The sequence below is a fragment of the Tursiops truncatus genome, chromosome 3, assembly GCF_011762595.2.
Source record: "Tursiops truncatus isolate mTurTru1 chromosome 3, mTurTru1.mat.Y, whole genome shotgun sequence".
In the NCBI taxonomy this organism is placed as follows: Eukaryota; Metazoa; Chordata; class Mammalia; order Artiodactyla; family Delphinidae; genus Tursiops; species Tursiops truncatus.
Window position 1 is genome coordinate 131,627,093 of NC_047036.1, and position 21,780 is coordinate 131,648,872.

General features: G+C 40.0%; 1 protein-coding gene across 3 annotated transcripts in view; it reads left to right on the top strand.

Annotated features, from left to right (window-relative positions):
• SGCD (sarcoglycan delta) overlaps positions 1-21,780 on the top strand; it is a 409,144-nt gene that overhangs the window by 5,005 nt on the left and 382,359 nt on the right. For 2 of the 3 annotated variants that reach the window (XM_019924818.3, XM_073802751.1), the window contains exon 2: positions 17,138-17,326. In XM_019924818.3, coding sequence (XP_019780377.1) covers positions 17,138-17,326 — 189 coding nt within the window. Of the gene's footprint in view, positions 1-13,202; positions 13,259-17,137; positions 17,327-21,780 lie in introns of all 3 variants that reach the window. The other variant, XM_073802750.1, reaches the window with a different exon arrangement.

Sequence of the window (21,780 nt, forward strand, 5' to 3'; positions counted from 1 at the left end):
TTCCATGAACAGGACACTCTACATCTGTGAACCAAAGGGGCAGAGGGTGATTGTAAGTGAGAAGCAGCCCAGTAAGAAAGAAGAGTGAAAGGTGGGATGATCTTGTAGCAGAAGGAGAGTGATTACATTGTGAAGTGAGCCCAGGCTGCGAGGCATACAGACCCGCACTGTGACCCTGGCTGTGTGACCTTGGACGAGTTACATCCTCTTGATGAGCCACAATTGTATCATCTTTAAAATGAACATGGTAGCATCTACCTCGTAGTATGTTGTGAGCTTGTGCTTAGACTGCCCTTAGCATGGTGCCTTGCACACAGTAAGGACTTAAGTATGTCAGATGTATATGCTTAACATCATCTCAGCATGAGGCAAACTGACAAAGAATGAAATAGGCAGATCAAATGATAAAATGAAACATTGAGACAGTCAGCAGAGGAGGGTTTTATGCTGAGTGATCCAGGTTACTTTTTCTTTGTTGCCTTAATTTCTCTGAAGATTCCACTGTCCTTTTTCTTTCACCTTTGCTGCCACACAGAAAGGTGGTCATGCTTCTTATGGTTTCAGATTCCTTTTGTCAAGTGTGAACTGCCTTCTGTAAAGGAAGCCATGTAAGCTGTGGCCTATTGAACAGGTCTGCAGGACTGGGGGAGGGACGTGTCACCACGGTTCACTAAGTGTATAAATCCTGTGAGATTGATTTGCTGAAAATCTTTGCTGGTGGTTGTCCTAATGGAGCTCCAGGTGCGTAGGTGGATATGGAAGCGATGGCTTTATTCTTCTTTTTAACCAGTAATGCAGTGGCACCTGTTACAGTGAACACAGTTTCCTGATAAAAACCATTTTGCCGGGGATTAGAAATTTCCTCCTTGTTCAGACCACAGTCCTTTGCCAAGGTGACAGGATCGGACTCTCTAGTGATTTCCCTGACTTCTAAATAATATTTCGGAATTGCTGGAAACCCTGACGTTATTTCCCAGGGTCAAAATATTTAAGCACTGAAACTACTCTCATAAAGCTCAGATAAGTAAGTAAATAAACATCAGAGAGAGCTCCTTGCTCCAAGCAAGTCATTCCACACCACGCTGTTGTCTCCACTCCAACCGGGTTTGTGGTCCTGGGCCAGTGTAGTCAATGAAAGAAGGTGCTTCAAGCCTAGAGATGCCTGTCCTTTGCTTCCTTTTCTTACCTGTAGTTGTCTTCTCTCCTCTCTAGTGTTCTCTACTCTTTCTAGCTCTTTCCTTCTGTGTTTTTATTCCATGCCCTCTTCCCGTTGCCAGTTTCTTTTTTCTCGTATATTTGTTCAAGATGTTTACCAAAGTCATCGGCTTCCCTCAGTGGGCAGGAGGGTTGGCAGTAGACCAGACTATGGACAGCAGAACTTTTACCATGTGATGATAGACCTTACCTCCCGGGCTGGCTGTGACCTTCAGAGGTTTGTGGCCTCCTTTCTGTTGCTGATGAAGCTAATCCTGGTGTTTCCCAAGCCGAGGATGCAAACACCTGGTCACAAACTGGCAATCCAGGGCTGTCCTGTGGACACATTTTGACTCATGAAGTGTTTTTTAAAAATCGACTTAGTTACAAAGCATTTACATGTACTGAGATATTATGTACAAATTTAGATACATAGATTATCTAGAAAAAACTGCAGAAGGGTATCCCTGGTCTGATTTCTCATAGTGTAGCAGTTGGGGGGATTTGGGCAGCGCCTGTTGCTTTAAGAGGGCACATGTCCGCTTCATTCAGTGACCCCCACCTGCCTAATCTGATATCAGTAAGCTCTCAAGAGGGTGTCTCATCTGAACCACAGGATATAGAAAATGATTCGAGTGACCATTTTTTCAATTCTTCCAAGGGTGGTACGTATAGTACCATTCTAGATGCATAAGAGAGAAGTTAGGACATCATGACTGAATTCTCTCAGAGGGCACTGTTGAGATGGGCTAAGTGTCCACTAGGAAGAAATGCAGTAGAACAGTATGGTGGCCAAGAGCATGGGTCTCAGAGTTAGACGTTCCTTGGAATCAGCGCCTCATAGAATTGTACTTAGGATTAAAATTTTCAAATGTTCTAGAAATCAAAACAGTCACTGCCTTTGGGGTTGGGGATTGATGAGGAAGGGGCATGAGGGAACTTTCTCGGGTGATGGAAAGGTTCCCTGTCTTGACTGAATATTTTTTACACAGATGTACAGATTTGTAAGACTCGAGCTGTGTAGTGAATATCTGTGTATTTCAGTAGGAGTAACTTATAACTCAGTAAACATATATACATATGTTCATGTGTACATACAGACATATGTGAAGGCATGCAAAGTGCATAATAACTTTTAGCTGTTATTGTTTTCCTGCTTTCTGGACACTTTAATTTAAAAAAAAAAAAGAAATAGGGCTTCCCTGGTGGCACAGTGGTTGAGAGTCCGCCTGCTGATGCAGGGGACACAGGTTCGTGCCCCGGTCCGGGAGGATCCCACATGCCGCGGAGCGGCTGGGCCCGTGAGCCACGGCCGCTGAGCCTGCGCGTCCGGAGCCTGTGCTCCGCAACAGGAGAGGCCGCAACAGTGAGAGGCCTGTGTACCGCAACTAAATAAATAGGTAGATAGATAGATAGATAGATAGATAGATAGATAGATAGATAGATAGAAAGAAAGAAATACCATGACTAAAAATGAGATGAAGAGATTTTCCCTTCAGACCACAGATTTCCCTTCAAGCATTTGAGAGCACAGGTAATAGCTAAAGATCCTTGCCAAACACAGTTGTCAAAGGAGAATCTACTGGATCAATGCTAATTTTATGGAACTATTGAATCACTATAGAAGGATGTGCTTAATTTGTTGTAACAGTTTTTCGTGATGCTGTAAAAATTTATGGGTTTCAGAGACGTATCAAAGATGGTTTATTACCTGGGAAAAAATGCCTGTACTTAGAGTAACATGCACCCTGGCTGAAATATAGTAGTCCCTCAATAAGTATATGAAGAATTGTCTTAAAATTACTATCCATGTTGAGAAATTCTAGCTAAAACTGTTACCAAAACATGTTCCTAATTAGTAATCACACTATTCTGACTAAGTATGTACATATATCTGGAAACATTTAACACAAGAATTGGAACAGAGTTTTCACCCAGGCACTCTGGGTTCAAATTCTTGCTATGTCTTTAACAAGCTGAATGACTTCGGGTAGGTTGCTTAAGCTTTCTGTTTCTCAGTTGCCTCAACTGTAAAATCAGGATAGTACTAGCACCTGCCTCATAATTATATGTCTGTGACAATTAAATAAGTTCAGTATAGTGTTTAGAACAGGGTCTGGCACATGGTAACCATGACGCAAGTATTTATCAACAGTTTTGTATTCTTGGTGGTTTTGTTGTGATTTGCCTTTGGGTATTGTTCAAAAGGCATGTGTATGGTGGTTGATGAAAGTGGTGTCAAACAGGAGTTTCCGTTGAAAAGACTGAAGCCTGGAATTCGTGGGAAACATGCTGTTTTTCAGTTTTAGCAGACTTTGGTCTTGGGACTAAAGTCTCCCTGAACCTAGTTTTCTCATCTGTTAACTCATGGCTTGATATTGTCCATGTCCTCTTCAAGCCTTGTGTCTCATTCTCTGATCTTAAGTGTTCGAGTCATGTTCATTATTATTTTATTACACAGCTTGGTCCCCAAGTCACAGAAGCACTGTAGAGGCCCGACTGCGATTGTCATCATCTGGTTCTGGGCAGAATCATCCACGGGGATGTAAGAAGCCCTGGTTTTGTACAACACAGGGTAGCTGAAAACAATCTGTCGCTCCTATTGAGAAAGCTGGTTATAGACGAGGCCACAATGGGTAGATGCAGTGCCCTTTGCATGTGAAAGTGACACTATTAAATTTGCTCTCAGTGTTTGAAATTATTTTTCCTGTTCAGGGTGTTCAGTTTACATTCTTTCCTGGTTTCCAACTTACAGTGTCAAGGACCACGTTTAGAATGATGTCTGAGTGTTATGCAAAGCCAGATCTCCCTGACTCTCCAGGTTCCTTCCAGTCTGCTCAGATATTATTGTACTTTCTCCATGAGGTCAGCCTCTCTCGTGCTCTTAAAGGTGGAACCTGCCCAGCTCTTCACCTGCGACCACTGCTGATCTGCCTTTTCCTGTCTTTTTTGTTTTTTTGCTCTTTTACCCGTAGCCCCCATTGTCTTATGACAGAAGTTTCAAACATAATTTTCATGTTGATTATCTGTCTCTCCCATCGCTGCCTCCTGTCACTGCCATGAGATTAGGGACCGGTGGCTTTGCTCTTTGATGTGTCCAAATGCCTGTAATAGTGCCATGAGAGGACCTGAGGAAAACAGAGTTATCAGGTGGTGGCAGTGTATATGCCCTTTTTAAATGCATCTCATACTAAATATACCTAAATGGTCATTCTAAATACCTTGCATCTTTTTTTTTAACATCTTTATTGGAATATAATTGCTTTACAATGTTGTGTTAGTTTCTGCTGTATAACAAAGTAAATCAGCTATACATATACATATATCCCCATATCTCCTCCCTCTTGCGTCTCCCTCCCACCCTCCCTATCCCACCCCTCTAGGTGGTCACAAAGCACCAAGCTGATCTCCCTGTGCTATGCGGCTGCTTCCCACTAGCAATCTATTTTACATTTGGTAGTGTATATATGTCCATGCCATTCTCTCAGTTCGTCCCAGCTTACCCTTTCCCCTTCCTGTGTCCTCAAGTCCATTCTCTACATCTGGTCTGTGTTTTTATTCCTGTTCTGCCCCTAGGTTCTTCAGAACCCTTTTTTTTTTTTAGATTCCATATATATGTGTTAGCATACGGTATTTGTTTTTACCTTTCTGACTTACTTCACTCTGTATGACAGACTCTAGGTCCATCCACCCCAATGCAAATAACTCAATTTTGTTTCTTTTTATGGCTGAGTAATATTCCATTGTATATATGTGCCACATCTTCTTTATCCATTCATCTGTCGATGGACGCTTAGGTTGCTTCCATGTCCTGGCTATTGTAAACAGTGCTTCAATGAACATTGTGGTAAATACCTTGCATCTTATTCAGCGAAAGCTAAGTCTTTACCTCATTCTGTGTCTACTGGAAGGAAAATTGGGCCTGAATTTGAGTCCAGACCCTAACCAACTTACTACTTAGGAACCCTTGAGAACATCCCTTCATTCCCTAGTACCTCGGTATCTTAATTTATGAAATAGTTTTAATAAGATTGATCCCTCAGGGTGCTGTCAGGAATGTATGAGCTAATGTATGTGAAAATGCCTAGAACAAATATGTATGTGTGTTTCACAAAGATATTTCTGTCTGAAATGACTTCGGCTGACACCTCACACATCTAAATCTCTAGGACAGTGAGAATTAATGTTTGTAATTATATTGAAATATCTTCTAATTCATCAGAGATAAATATTTTGAGTTTAAATAGAGGACATATTGAACTTTGGAGGAGAACTTTGATAATAACATCTATAAAACACACACACACACACACACACACACACACACACACACTCATGCATACCTTAACCTAGCAATTCAGCGTCTCATGGCTTCTCTGAGCGCTCTGTTTGGACATATGTGAAACTTATATGCCCCATTCCTGTGGCTTTAAATACTACTCATATGCAGAATATTTACACATTTCATTTCTAAGCCGTCTTCCCCCTGAATTCCAGTTTCATTTCTATGTGCCTTTGTGACACCACCCCCATGGATTCTTCTGTGCATTTCAAAAATCTGTGACTTAACAGAGCTCTCTCTCTCCTCTCCTCACACTCCATTTGCCTCCTGCCCCATGAGCCACTATCCTCTCAGTGTTCCCCATCCTGATAAATAGCACCATCATTCGCTCTGCTGCTCACGCCAGAACACTGGCATTCTCCTTGACTCCTGTCCTGCACACACCCTAGGTCTAGGGAATCAGCGAATCCTGTTAGCTCTACTTTCCAGACAGATTCCAAATACAGCTACTGGCCACCTTCTCACTCAACCTCTACCCAAATCTGGGCTACTGTCACCTCTCTTTGGGTGACTTCAGGAGTCACAGGCCCCTGCTTTCTCTACTGGCACTCTTGGCCCCTGCAGTCTCTTCCTTACAGAACAGTGAGAGTGATTCCAAAGTGAAAATCTGATCACTCCTGCACCTTGGTTCTCTGATAGTTACTGTCACAATCAGTGTCATGCCTATGGTTTTACTGTGGCGTATAAGACCCAATGTGCATTCCTTCTGCCTGCACTTCCAAGCTTATTTTCAAACACGCTCCCCCTTGTATGCTCTGATCTAGCCACACTGTTCTTTGAACATGCCAAGTGAGCCCCTACCGCAGGGCCTTTGCACTTGCTGGCGCTGTTTCCTCTGACTGGAGTGCTACTCCCAGATGTCCTCATGCTTTACTGTCTTGCTCATTCATGATTTTTTATCAAATATCTCCACCACAGAGAGGCTTTCCATGACCGTCCTACAGACAGGAGCCTCCCTGGTCATTGCCTGTCCCCTTCTCTGGCTTTACTTTTTTTATTCATAAGACTTATCCCAAGAATAAGTATGACAAACTAGATGTTTGTTTATCTGGTTATCATTTCCTCCACTAAAATGTAAGGTCCAAGAGGCAGGGAATCTGTCTTTTACCACTGAATGACTAGTGCCAGCACATGGTAATACCCGTAAGTATTCATTTGTTTAAATGAGCATTGGTATCAGAAAATTAGTGGAAACAACCTGTGTTCACCACTAAAGAGTTGATTAAGTTAAATATCCTGTGCACATACAATTTAAAACTAACTTTGAGAAGAAACAGACTTCTGTATTTTTTGTGGGACTATCACTGAGCTATGTAAATGGACCAACTTAGATGAAGAACAATAGTGAACATATGCCCTTCTTTCTGTGAAAAAGAAAAATTTTAATGTGTGTATGTATGCTTTGAATGTATATATTGGATAAAGGCTGTATGTGTATTGAACATTTCTTTAGGGATAAGAAGAAGGCTGGTAATAGTTGCCTCTATGGAGAAAGGCTGAAAGTGTAAATGAAAAAGGTTTTCTTAACTGTATCTTCTTCAGCTCTTTTAAATGCATGCACTTGTCTAATTTTTTGCAGTAAAAACTCTTCAACACTTACATATTCCAATTCTTAAAAAACTAAAAGATGAAATACCTCACTTTTAAATTAGTCCAAATATCTGTTTAAATAGAGCATGCCATTCCTGGACCATTTCATACAAATAGGCATTTACTTTTCTGGATGATTGTTATATCAGAGCTAAAAGTGAGGAGTTTATTACCATTGTCGAAATTGTGCCAAACGTTGCTATCCAAGACTGAAGCCTTGTATGGCTGGGTGAATGAAAACAACCCTTGAAAAGCAGGTAATTTGAAATCTGAGACCTCAAAATTAACCTGGTAATGGAAAACTATTTACGTGCCAAGATAATCCAAAATGACTTAGATTTACAACAAACTCTAGAAACTGTAATGAACCTGGGAGAGAACTTCTTCCTGCTATTTATATAAACTGGTTACAGTTGTAAACAGTGATGTAATTCATGTTTACTTTTAAATGTTCTGGAAGTTGTAAGGTGCCGCAGCAGCGTTAACAAACCCTAGCTCAATTGATTTGTATCACTTGTCTTATTTCTAAGTAAGTGAATGTATTTATTAGCCTAGCCATGTTAATTCTGTACTCTTACCATAACGTAGAAGGCAGAGTATAGTTAGTCCACAGCTTCTCTCTGCAAAGCCCTCCTTTACCCTTTCCTCTGAGCTCATTCAGTGCCCACCCTGCTGGCCATCCTGCTTAACTTGAGGATGCTCTTAAGGCCGAAATGCTTGCTCTGTCCTCTGCTGGAAAACTTGTTCTACCTCTAGGTCTCGTCTTAATTGTCATTTGGTCAGAATGGCCTTCCATGACCAGTGTGGTTCACTCTCTACTCTCTGTCATGGAACCTTCTTTGTTTCCTTCCTCCCACCTAACTTTAGTTCTAATGGTTTCATCCATTTACTTGTTTACTGTCCATGTCTCTCATTAATATACAAGCTTGATGAAAACAGAAATATCTTACTCTTCCTTTTGAAGACCTAGATATACCCAGGATCTGCTGTGGTACCTGGCACATAGTAGATGGTCAAAGATTTTTTTTTCTGTTTAAAAAAAAGATTGAGATCGGGGTTTCCTCCACAGACAAGTCTGTGCTTTGCCACGTTTCTTTGCCCCACGGTATGTAACTGTACAGAGAATTGCAGTTGTCACTCCCATAAGTCCCCTTACGGAATAAGACATTATGAAGCCTAGTGGGTAGAAGAGTCTAGCAAGCCTTAATAAAATGCCTGCCAATGCTTCCTTGTCCTCAACCCTATTAGTAGAGTGGATCGTGGCCCATAAAATTTTATAGGCTCCAGAGAAAAATCATCAGGAAACTTGATAGCATTGATGTGTCTTTGGAAGGTTTACTGATTGTTTTTTAATCATCCCTCAAAACATAATGCATTCTTGCACAGCAGACTGATAATGCAGATACTGTAACTGTTTCTAGATATCTCTTTTATTTGGGGAGGAAATAAAGAAAACATGTGTTCTTCTCCTGAAGAAGAATCCAGCTGAAACAAAAACACAACGCAGACAGAAAGTGATGGTTTCTAACAGTATTATTCTAGAATAGGTGTTCAGCCTCATGAAATGTGCCAGCTGTATATGTTTCTGCCCCAAGACCTTCCATCATCCTATTATCAACTGGTAAAATGTAGGAAGGAGGGCACTAGAAGATCTTCCAGTAACTATTTGGTACCTACCAGATTTAGGAAGGGGAGTGAACATGGGTATGACCACTTGAGTATGACGAGGCTGGTTTCTGTGTTAAGATGTCAAAGTCGTGTCAAAGTAGTGGGATTTAACATTCTGAAGGTCAGTGTGGGAGAGCCTTAAGCTGGGCATTTAATGTGACTTCCTAAATTAGAGGGGCAACAGCTACAGGGTCCAGGTACCACTTAGGCTGGGCTTGGCTCAAGGATCTTCGTAAACACTTTATAGAGAGCATGGACTTTGTACAAATCGTATGGCTTCTGTGACGTTGGACATTTGTGAGGCCGTTGGAAAAACCTTCAGGTAGCAGAGTCACTGAGGTCTTGGTGGTGTGAGCAGTGACAGAACTGGAACCAGGCCACACACCTAGGAGGAAGTTCTTCACAAGTCCAAGTCATAAAAATGGATCCTCTCCTTGAAGATTGTCACATTAAGTTAGTGTCAAGGCCTTGATTCTGTAATGCTACATGATCCCAGGTATGAAGATTTGGATGCACGAGACCATGAGGTTACAGCTCAAAGCCATGCTTTTAAAATGCCCATCCGGAACGACCTTCTTTGGAAATCCCATGTGTTTTATACTTGACAACTATGTAATTAGCCATGCTTATGGGTGGTTATTATATTATGACCTTGCCTTGATGATTGGTGGTTCCTCCATATTAATGGCAAAGCAACAGAAAGTTTCCCTACATTCGTTCTCTGGGAAATATAATCCTATTGCATTTTGTGTGCAAAAGAACAGATTATCTTTAAGTCAGCTGGATTTGTTTATGAACAGGTGAACACTGAAAAGAGCCTCATGAAGGAGCAGAGTAATGCTTTGTAGTTAAGCCTACTTAATATCAATATATCATAGTTGCATGTGCCTTAGGAAACGGAGGCATGTTGTGTAAGTTTTCATCCCTTTGCTTCTGATCTTATAGCTGTTTACTTATTACCGGAGGATATGCCCTGCAATTTAGCATTGGCTTGATTTTTATTCATTCACTGAACAAATATATGCAATTGTGTGTGTATATGTGTATAATTATACATACACATGCGTAATTACATATACTTACATAGATGCATACACACACACACGCATTGTTTAGGTGCTACTAGAGTTCAAAGAAGTTTTAAATACTTGGAAGAGTTTGGGATATATTCAGAGAGGTGACATATATCACTGTAAAATATGTTGCATGACACTGTAAGACGTTCCCAATGACTGATGGAAAATACCGTTGTCTTGTGATTCTTAAGAAGAGAGTGTATTTGCTTAGAAAGATTCTGTTTTCAAATTTACATGCCTGGTGCACCGCCACAGATAAAAGTAGGCCTCTTGGGGAGTATATTACACTGATCAAGGTTCACTTTTGCTAAATTATTCAATTTTTGAGAATGCTTTGATGCATGATTGGTATAGAGGGAGGGGAAAAACTAAGAGTGTTAATCACATCAAAAGACAAATGTTTATTCTGCACCTGTTGTGGTCTAGGCATTGCTATACTCTTATAACTCAGATTATCACTCCCTTGTTTCAGATTCTGCCATGGGTTTTCAATGACTTTTCAATAACATCTGAACTTCTTACTATAATCTCCAAGGCCCAGCAACATCTGACTCGAGTCAGCTTTTCAGCCTCATCTCACTCCCATCTCTGCTTCACTCATTACAGCCAGTCACACAGGCCTTGTCTGCGTTGGGACACTTGCCTTTGCTTTCCTTCTTCTGCCTGAGATAGTTTTTTTTTTTTTTTTTGGCCCCTACCCTCACCTTGCTGTCTTTTTCTCATCCTTCAAGTCTCAGCATAAATGGTACATCCTTAGAAAGTTCTCTCTAGATGAGTGTATATAAAATACTTTTCATCCTGTGATGCTCTCTTGAACATTACCAGATATATTTCAGTGTAGATACTTCACGTGTTTCATTTTGTTTCTAAGCATTTACTGCACATAGTCCGCCACCACCCAGCCTGTGAGCTTCATAAAGGCAGGTTAACTCTTCTTCCTTGTGGTATCTTGAGACCCTTCCCGCGGTATATGGAATTTGATTGACCATCAATAATTATTTGATGAGGGAGTAGACGGATGGAAGACATTTAGATAGGTCCAATTTGAGATGGAAACTGGAGTAAAAGTGGTAAGTTGAGTTTCATTCTCATAGAAGTACGAAATGAAAGTATGACACTGGACATTGTCTCTGAGATGGGAGCAAGAGAATGCTAGCTCATGATGTGAACTTGGGAGAAAGAGGCAGAGAGGAGAGTTTGGAAAGACAGACAGTAATCAAAGATAGAGGGAAGAAGCCAGAAGTGTCATGAATATCAAAGAAGGACAAAATTTCCAGGGGAGGAGGGGAAGTTGGCAATGACCAAACACCCAAGGAAAATGGGTGTTAAGAAGAGTGCATTGGGCTTCCCTGGTGGCGCAGTGGTTGAGAGTCCGCCTGCCGATGCAGAGGACACGGGTTCGTGCCCCGGTCCGGGAGGATCCCACATGCCATGAAGCGGCTGGACCCGTGAGCCATGGCCGCTGAGCCTGCGCGTCCGGAGCCTGTGCTCCGCAACGGGAGAGGCCACAACAGTGAGAGGCCCGCGTACCGCAAAAAAAAAAAAAAAAAAAAAAAGAAGAGTGCAATGAATTTTGATCAGGGACATCACTAGTGATTTTTGAATGGGCCATTTCAGTAGATAGATGAGAGTATGAGGTTTCTAGCATTTGCCAAGGACCTGGAAACCTGGGCATTAATAAGAGTAAAGTTAGGCAACATGTGGAGAGGATTATAAAGGTAAGCTAAGATTCTGTTTAATGCCAAAGAGATTTAAAAACCAAGCACCAAAGGCTGCAAAGAGCATAGTATTCAATATACTGCTGAAAGAGGTTAATGGAAATGAAAGCTCCAGGGTGGGAATGCAGTGAAAAAGTGAGGGATGGCAAAGCATACATTTAGGATACGGGAGGAAGGTGGGTAATCCTGTGAGAAATAACACAAGTAGAGGCAAAGATGGCCCAAGGATGCTTTTTTTGTGTTGGATGTAAATTCGCGTTCTTAAAACGTGGTCCTTGGGCCTTTATATCCAGAATCAGTTTTGGTGCTTGTTAAAAATACAGATTTCTCAGATGCACGCCAGACTTACTGAATTATTCCTTGGCGTGAAGCCTAGGAATCTGCATTTATTGCACTTATTGTTTGCCTGGGTGGCTCTGACACATTCAGAAGTCTGAAAATCCCTCCCAGTGGAACACAGGTAAGTGTACCTCTCATTGAGCTCAGCTAGGCAGTGACGTCTTATGAGGATGTTCCACTGAGGTTTTGATGTACACTTGGGGTTCTTTGTGGGAGGGACCAGAGGACTCTCCAGGTTTGGTGAAGCCCGAAGCTTGAACAATTTGTGGGGCTGTTTTAAGGAAAAAACTGAAAAAATTAGAAATACAAACTCAAGAAAACATGACTATGTACTTAGAATGAGGAAATTATTAATTTTTAAAAGCTGACCTATCATAAAATCCAGAAAAAATAATATTAAGTATCTGACATACTTTTCCTACAGTTTTTGGTGGCATTTCCTTTGATTGCCTCTTCATATGAAGGTGCTACCACTTTCTCTGTAGACAGTAGAAAGATAATTGTCTCCTATGCTGATTTCAATAAAACTTTTTTTTAAATTATTGATAGTTTTGAAGCATAAAGCATGCAATTTTATGTACAGAATTCAGGCACACGGTGCACACAACCTGAAAACACAAGAATTCTGATTAATTCTCTTTTCCATGATTTCCATAAGAAAAGAAAAACTGTGGGGAGCATTTATTTTCTGTGCTGCATTGAGTATATTCTTGACAGGAGAGAATTTCTGTTTTGACTGGGTGTCAATGAGAATTGAATTCTACACTTGAAATTTTACGTAACTGATGATTAGAAAAAAAGTTTCCACCTAGCTTCTGGCTCCTCTAGTAGCCACGTATTTCTGGTGCTGGCCATCATAGGACATGTTTACATGGCAATGTGTCCTTTGGTCATGTACCTTCATGACAGCATGCTTGTTGAGTTGGAGCCAAGGATGGAAGGAGAATTCCTGGAAGACATTCTTATACGAGGGGAGCTAGCATAATGTACCTCTACAGGGAGGTGTCTGCAAACCATGTAAATAGATACCACTGCACCCGAACTATGCGAGCCCCCAATTCAACTTCCTCTTATTCGGACCTTCAAGATGCATGTAAATCCTCCAAAACCACGCAACATAAGGGGAAGGTGAAAAAGGGTCTTTTTCATCTTACTTTAGTTGAGTTTTACAAAAATGTATGATGGCTGTTAATACACTACTAGGACCCCTTCCGGGGCCATGGAAGGGACTTGGATGAGGGAGGACCTGAAACTTCAACTTTATTCCCTATACAGCAGATTTCTCCCAGGAAGAACCAAAAAGAAACACAGATTGGAGTCTGTCTTTCCTCGTAAGTTTTTCTTATTTCAACATGTTTCTGTTTTTGACTAGAAAAATTAATGTACTCAGCTTATCTAAATTTTCTTTTTCTAAGCAGGATTATTTATAACAGATGTATCTGTTCCCATATTGTTTGGCTGGCAACACTTTGTATTCTTTTTTCTTTTTTTTTTAAATAATTTTATTGGAGTATAGTTGACTTACAATGTTGTGTTAATTTCAGGTGTACAGCAAAGTGAATTAGTTATACATATACATATATCCACTCTTTCTTAGATTCTTTTCCCATATAGGTTATTACAGACTACTGAGTAATAGATTACTTTGCTTTACAGTAGTTCCTTATCAGTTATCTATTTTATATACAGTAGTGTGTATATATCAATCCCAATCTCCCAATTTATCCCTTTCCCCCCCACCACCCCCGGTAACCGTAAGCTTGTTTTCTACATCTGTGACTCTATTTCTGTTTTGTAAATAAGTTCATTTGTACTATTTTTTTTTTTTAGATTCCACATATAAGTGATGTCAACACTTTGTATTATAATCATTTGTACAACATGGCCTCCTTCCTCCCTCCCTCCCTCCTTCTGTCTTTCCTTCCTTCCTTGAATTGCAGACTGGAATGTTTTGTTTGATGTGATTCCTTAAAGTAGGCAGGAAGTATGGTGTTGGTGGAAGAGCCCTCATGACATACAGAATCAGGCGCTACACCATGTATCAGAGGATCTGGGTTCTGATCCCCGCTCAGCTTCTAATTCACTGTGTGGCTTGAAAGGTCACTACTTCCCCTTAATGTCTTTGAGCTCCTCAGCTGGTCAGTTAACATGGGGGGAAAAGTCAGTGGTTTCTAAGAATCCGAAGGTTCTGTAGAAGTGCTTCAAGGGTGGCCAAGCCCTCACTCTTGCTTTAAGCAAAGGAGCTCTGCTGGTCTGCTTTATACTCTAGAATTTATTTCAAGATTTTTGCCTTGAAATGGTTGTATTATGGAAAAAAAAAAAAGGTATAACTGATTCATTTTGCTGTGCAATAGAAACTAACACAACATTGTAAATCAACTATACTTCAATAAAAGTCAATTAAAAAAAAGCAGCAGCAGCAGCCAGGGAGGTATCTGGCTTAATAACAGCAACAGCAAAAAAGGCATTTTAAGATAAGCTGTCCCTAATGCCTGGAATGACCTGGGGAGCTTTCCAATTCCATTGTAGAGCTCAGAATTTGATTTTGTATCTGTTAAAAGTTTGGGGTTCTGCTGCATAGTCAGGGTTGAGACATTATTCTAGATCAGTGGTATGCAACCTTGTCTACACTTTAGGATTATCTGGGGGACTTTTTAAAAAATTCCTTGTGATTATTATTTAATTAACCTGAGTGTAGATGGTTTAAAAGCTCCACAGGTTCCTCTGATGTACATCAGGATCGCAAAATCCGAGTGGAGATAATCATTGCATCTGTCAAGTTCAAATCTGTGTATGAAAAAAAATCACACGTATGATGTCCATATCCACAGCCTGATAAATATTTATTGACCATGTCATTTCTATTTTATAGCTAAATTATGTAATGCCCCCATCGGTTGGGATAAATGTCAGAGAAAAGGCACCTGGTGTGCTGGCAATATCGCTAGCTTCTGTACACTCATTTGTCAAGAATTTCTCACTGTTCTTCACACCTGCAAAGGTCAAAGACTACAATTCTTGTCCTTGCCCTGCCACAAACCCTGGAGCCGTGCACAAGTGTGTCAGCTTCTCTAGTCTTAAGTCAGCTGACTCATAGAATTAATTGATTAGAGTCAAAGGACTTTGCAGATAGGATTCTAAGATTTTGTGATTATTTCCTTAATTTACAGAATATGATTTAATGGAAAAGAAAGGCCTAATTTCCTTCAGACTAGTAAGACATTTATTTTCCCTTCTTATTGATCTTGGTGTGTGAAAAGGTCAGTGAGAGATGACATTGCTGTGTTCCCGTGTTGTTACAACACAGCTCTGGTCTGCAGAATTGTAAGGGGCTGAGTAATACAACTGAGATCCCTTCATAGTGTGAAGCTCAGTGCTTGGTTGGGAAGCCAGGGCTTTGGGAGACTGAAGTGGAAATTTGCAAGAATACAAACAAGAAGTTCCCCCTGGTGTTTGGCTTGGCCTTTTGTACACACCCAGATGGCAGCAGATTTCATAGTGGATGGGAAATCATTCATTCATTCATCATTTATGCATTCATTTTTTTCACGTATTCATTCCACTCACATATGTTCGAACACATACTCATATTAGGGCCTGATTTTGGTGCTAGGGGAGTGTTTACAATGACATAGATGTATGTAGATCTTCACTGAGCATTTGAGTTGACCTTAAGTAAGAATTTACTTGGTTTTTCAAATGGAATTCCACTGATGCCTAAAGGCCATGAGTCCTCTGGGGAAGTTTTAGATTTTATGTGTGCATTTTAGTGCTTATCTAAAAACCGTACAATAAGTATATTCTGAACCATCTGGAAGATGACCTCATAACCAAGGGTATGATTTTAGGGCCTACATTTTGTTTGTCACCATGGTCCCTCTGGCACCATATATCACTAATGTAAGTGCTATTGACTAAGATGAAAATAAGCAGAGACAGACCTCATTCCTAGAGAATGCAGTCTGCCTACGTGAGGGCCAAGTGAAGTAAAAATCCCAAAATAAAGCTTGTGCAGTCATTTGAAAAGAGGAAAGCAGTAGAGGCCATGTTGTCACCTGGCTCACGGCAGAGGAGGGATGCTGTGCTCAGAAGATGCTGTGCTAAAGGCCTTGGTACCACATTACGCTGTTTAGTTTTGCAAGTCATCATTCTTCTCAGTAGTCAGTTATTTCCCACTTTGAACGATACGCGTTGGCAGCTTTGTTTGTATTTAATTTTAAAATTTGTTTTGGTTGGAGAATTTTATAGAAGTGATAAGTTTACTTAGATTTGTGTTGGTCCCTAATTAGCAGTGCCAGTATAAAGATAATTTGTGTCAACAGCGGGGGTTTGGGAAAGCTTCCTTACTTTAAAGGGGATTCGAATATTACTTAATATTGGCAGATTTTTTTTCTAATTTATCTCACTCTGCTATTATCACTGTTTAACTAGTTTGTTCTCCCCGTTAGCCTGCAAGCTCCTGGAAGGCACGTTCACACCTTGCTTGACTTTGAGCCTCTTTTATGTTTATAAAATAAATGTGTTGATAACAATTAGAATTGTCTAACTCATAAGGACCACTTGAAAAGGGTAGTGAGATCTCTGTCAAGGGAAGCATTTAAGCACAGGCTATCTATCACCTTTTGAAGATCCCTGAGTCAAGTGAGGCTTAATCTATGTGCCCATCAGCACCCCTTTGAACTCTGGAATGGAGGGAAGATCAGATTTGTTACTTTTGCCACTAACTTTTTGGCAATACAGAATGATTGCATCTGAGATAATTTTACCTCCCCCCTCCCCCAAATCAGTTGCTAAGTAGTAGTATTATACCACCATGAAGAACTGCTGGGGTTAATTTATTTTCTCAGGTGAATTCTAAATTTCACCCTGAGGACTTTGTCTCCCTCACAAAGATGTTGGAATTCTAAGAATCATTTGGAAAATGACTTCCTACGGGTCCCTCTCCTCCTGTGATATATATATGTGGCTGTCTCAGTGCATATCATGAGAGATGTCTGTGTGAAACGGGAGAGCTCATGCAAGCCTCCAGAGGAGCCACTTTTGTCCAGGGGAAGCAGATTTTTTTAGAGTTGTCAGGAGGTTGGAAACATATAGACAGCAGTCAGTCATATCTCTTCATCAGTTGATTTTTTTCCATTCTTTTTTTTTTTTTCCCCTCTCTCTCTGAGCAGTTTAATGTGAGTGCTTCTCTCTCACCTCATTTATTTCAGATGCCTCAGGAACAGTACACCCACCACCGGAGCACCATGCCCAGCTCCGAGGGACCACAGGTATACAAAGTGGGGATTTATGGCTGGCGGAAAAGATGCCTGTATTTCTTTGTCCTACTCCTGATGATTTTAATACTGGTGAACTTGGCCATGACCATCTGGATTCTCAAAGTCATGAACTTCACGATTGTAAGTAAAACCACATGGTTTTCTTTAGCTTTCCTTGGGGGAAGGGAAAGCATGGGGCAAGAAAAAGAAATGTGGAAAGTGATGGCAATAGGATTCAAATAACCTGTACGCTGGTATCTTGGTGAAAAAACATTGCTGTTCAGATTACATGTGGGGATTGACTTCTTTTAGATCTCAATTCTTCAGAGGCTGGTAATCCACTTTTGCGGCATTTTCCTTCCTTTATGATCCATCGTGTATGCTTTCCTTCTATTTTGATAACTGTGTTTCTGTAATCTGTAGCTTATGAGTACTTGGAGTAAATAATCCAAGGAGAAAGATGTGATAGAGTCCAAAGTAGTAAGTTTTTCCAAATTTTAATGGTGATTAAGAAAGTTTTTGTGAGGTAGGGATTGAAACATCAGAGTAAAATTAGTCTTTGGGGATTATCTAAGAATTTTCACTGTCTGTTTCCACCTGGTAGCTCATTACTATGGCTCATGGGGCATTTCCTCCATTTTCAGGATGGCAGTTCTCTTTCCTACTGCTTGGGTAGGATGGAAACGAGAGTGTAGCCATGTTACATTTTTTTAAAAGAATTTGTGGTTATGCTTCTTTGAAGAATTTCTTGCACTTAGGACCACTCTACAGATTGGACATTTACTTGTTGAAGTTCAAATGAAAAGAAAATCCTGGCAAAATGATTTCTGGAGTTACTCTGAGGTTTTTCCCTAGAGCATTTCTGGAGATTATAACAGTACAAATATTATAATTTCTCTTATTAGTGATGGCATAGTGGGCAGTAATCTACTGCCCTGAGAACACTTGCTTTTCCTCTTGTGATGGCAGACGTTAAGTAATTACATTGGCAGTAAAAAGAACTCCTGTTTGATAAGGAAACGTGACTATAACACAATTAAGAGTAAAGTTTTCATGTGAAAATTCAAAATAGAATAGAAAATCCAAATATATGCCTTTCCTGAATTATAAAGTTGATTTTTATCCTTAACACCCTGTGCATAGATAGACTTTCTTGCCTTTACTCAGGCCATTTCTTCTTCTTGGGCTGCTTTTCTCCATCTTTTGTGCCTGGTACAACCCCTCCTTCATGCTTCTGTAGCCCCATTAATGTATTTATTATTATAATGATCACTCCAGATAATACTTTTTATGTGTGCTTCCCAGGCAGAGTGAACTTTGAGAATAGCAAGGGCTGCATCTCTTTTCCGTGGGCCTCCATTCATCACTCATGGGAGGTGCTGTTGGTACTTGACTCCTGAGGATTCTGTAAACCATGGTTAGAAACAATGCATCAGAATGGCTGATTTTTTTTTATTGAAGTATGGTTGATTTACACTGTTGTGTTAATTTCTTCAGTAGAGCAAAGAGATTCAGTTATACATATATATATATATATATATATATATATGTTCTTTTTTATATTCTTTTCCATTGTGGTTTATCACAGGATATGAATATAGTTCCCTATGCTATACAGTAGGACCTTGTTTTGTATCCATTCTATATACATTCTGTTTATACTAGTTTGCATCTGCTAACTCCAGTCCATCCGTCCCCGACTCCCTTCCCCTTGACAACCACAAGTCTGTTCTCTACGTCTGTGAGTCTTTTTCTGTTTCATAGATAGGTTCATTTCCGTCATATTTTAGATTCCACATATAAGTGATAATATATGGTATTTGTCTTTCTCTTTCTGACTTCACTTAGTATTATAATCTCTAGATCCATCCATGTTGCTGCAAATGACATTCTTTCATTCTTTTCTAAGGTTTGGTAGTATTCCATTGTATATATGTACATCTTATTTATCCATTCATCTGTCAGTGGACATTTAGGTTGTTTCCATGTCTTAGCTATTTTAAATAGTGCTGCTATGAACATAGGGGCACACGTATCTTTTTGACTTATAGTTTTGTCTGGATATATGCCCAGGAGTAGCTGGATCATATGATGACCCTATTTTTAATTTTTTGCTGGACCTCCATACTGTTCTCCATAGTGTCTGTACCAGCTTACATTCCCACCCACAGTGTAGCAGGGTTTCCTTTTCTCCACACTCTCTGCAGCATTTATTATTGGTAGGCTTTTTAATGATGGAGAATGGCTCACTTTTTAATATTGCAGTAAACTCTAGGAAACTAAGCTTCTGTATTACAATATTAAGTTTGGAAGATGATATAGGAACAATTTCCATGGGATTGTAGGGGTCTAAGATAATATGTTCTAGACTATTGGAGCACGTCAGCTTCTACTTCTGAATCAGAGTAGGTAAACACTTTTTGAACTTGGACTTACTTTATAGACAAGCAAACTTCAGGGAAGTATTTTAAGCAGCAGAGAGAGAAAGATGTGATCAGATTTGTAGTCTAGATACTTGCTCAGATGAGGATGCAATATAATGGAGAAAGTTTCTCAGAGTTTGGGCCTCTAAAAGGTGTCCTGAGTCTGTTTGGTCTTAAATCCAAGGGACCATAGTTGTCTTTTGTCGATATGCATGTTCTGTGATGTTTTTATTTTGTATTTCAAAAGCTTTAAAGTATAAAATCTTCTGTATTGTAATATAAAATAGGAGAAGACTGAAGTTAGGGCAGTAGAATGGAGAGTAAAGATTCAAAAAACATTTAAAAGATGGAAGTAACACACCTCAACTACTGCTTGGATATAAGAGTTGAGAGTTTGGAAGACACTCTGGAATACCCCTGGGTTCTGGCTGGTGAGATGGTTGGATGGTAGGACCAAAATAAAACAGGATAGGATTCATTCCCTTCCCACTGGAACTTAGCTGGGACTCGTGAATCCCCCTAATTCCCTGTTTGGGGCTCTTTTTGTTTTTAGCTAGTTTGGGGTAAAGTTAATTTATAGAACCCAAAAGAACTGAGGGTGGATGTGGTGGAGAATATGAAGTCAAACCCTGACAACCGTGATATGATACAGATATGGCTTCTCGAGTGTGCTTTATCTGTCAGGCTTAATAGTGAGAGGTCTATGTAAATGTATACTGAGTGACAGTTCACTCTGAATGTATGGGAGCTTGGGGAACAATATGATATTAAGGTCATAATCTCTATGAAATAGGCCATTTCCTGTAGTTAACTAAATTGATTGCCAAAGTTGAGAGTTCTTAAAGCTTTACGAAACCAACTACTTACTAAAGTGAGAATAATACCATGGTTATCCATAATTGGTGCTTTATAGCAGTAATGCTTTGAAGCAAATAGAGCTGAAGGGTCAGAAAATTGGTCTTTCCCTGTACGTTAAAAGCATATTCTCTGTCAATTACAGTATAATACACATTCTTTTAGAATTATAATTCTTTTCCACAAATAATAATTTACTGATAGTGAAGATCTTGGGAAAGAATGAGGTATTAACCAATGTTACATTGGTGATGGTGGGGTGAACGAACATAGGAAATCAATGTGACAACAGTTAAGCACTTTATGCAGGGATTGTCAATAGGAAACGGTGATTGTTTTGTACACTTGGAATGTTTGATAATTTGGAAAATCTCACACTGTAATCAAACCCTCTGAGTAATGACAAACCAAGACAGTGACATCATCTGGAAGTGTTTCTGAGGACTTGGCAATTTATCCAAGATCGGACATCCAGAATTTTCTTTTCTGTCAGACTTACATTTTCTGCCATCCCCAGGGGTATATGCTGGAAGAGTCCTTACATTATAACAATCTGGAAAAACATCCAACCAAGTTTTCTTTGTCCCAAATGTAAATCAGAAGAAAAATTAATTTTCTCTCCTCTGCTTTCAGCAGATTATTATGGTGTTCATTATTAAGCAGGACAGCATTATTCTCTCCTACTCTTCTCTATTATTTTTCCCTACTTGAAGGAGTGTTTGGTTTACCTGTGTTATAAACACCTGTAGGTTAACCTGTCCTAGTTTATCACACACTGTACTTTACAAGAGGACTAGAATTTATTAAGTGTGTTCTGTGCCAGTCACTGTGCTTGGCAGTTAAAAGATCTCTCTTTTAATTTTCCAAACAACCCTACAAATTAGGTATTATAATCTCCATTTTAGTAGAATAAAACCCAAGGCTCAGAGAAGTTGAGTGGCTTCCGAGAAAACAGAGCTAGTAAGTCAAAGAACGGGTGCTTGACTTCAAAGCCCATCCCTTTCCACCACACTTTACCTGCTCCTGCTAACTGCTACAATGACCTGGCTTTTCAACAAAACTCTGAAGCTGCCAGAATGGTTCATCATCTTCGTTACCCACCCTGTGTCCTCCGATCACACATTTCCCTCCCAGCCGAGACATCCACTGACATTTCCTGCCTGGAGTAGTTTGCAGTAGTGCTGGCTTTTCAGTCCTTAACTCAGTTCTCTTTGCACTACAGCCGATGCCCCTCTCCCTTCACGGCCTTCACCTTTTGTTTTAGCCCCTTGTTATGTTTATGTAAATATTTAATATAAACTTAATAATACTATCTGT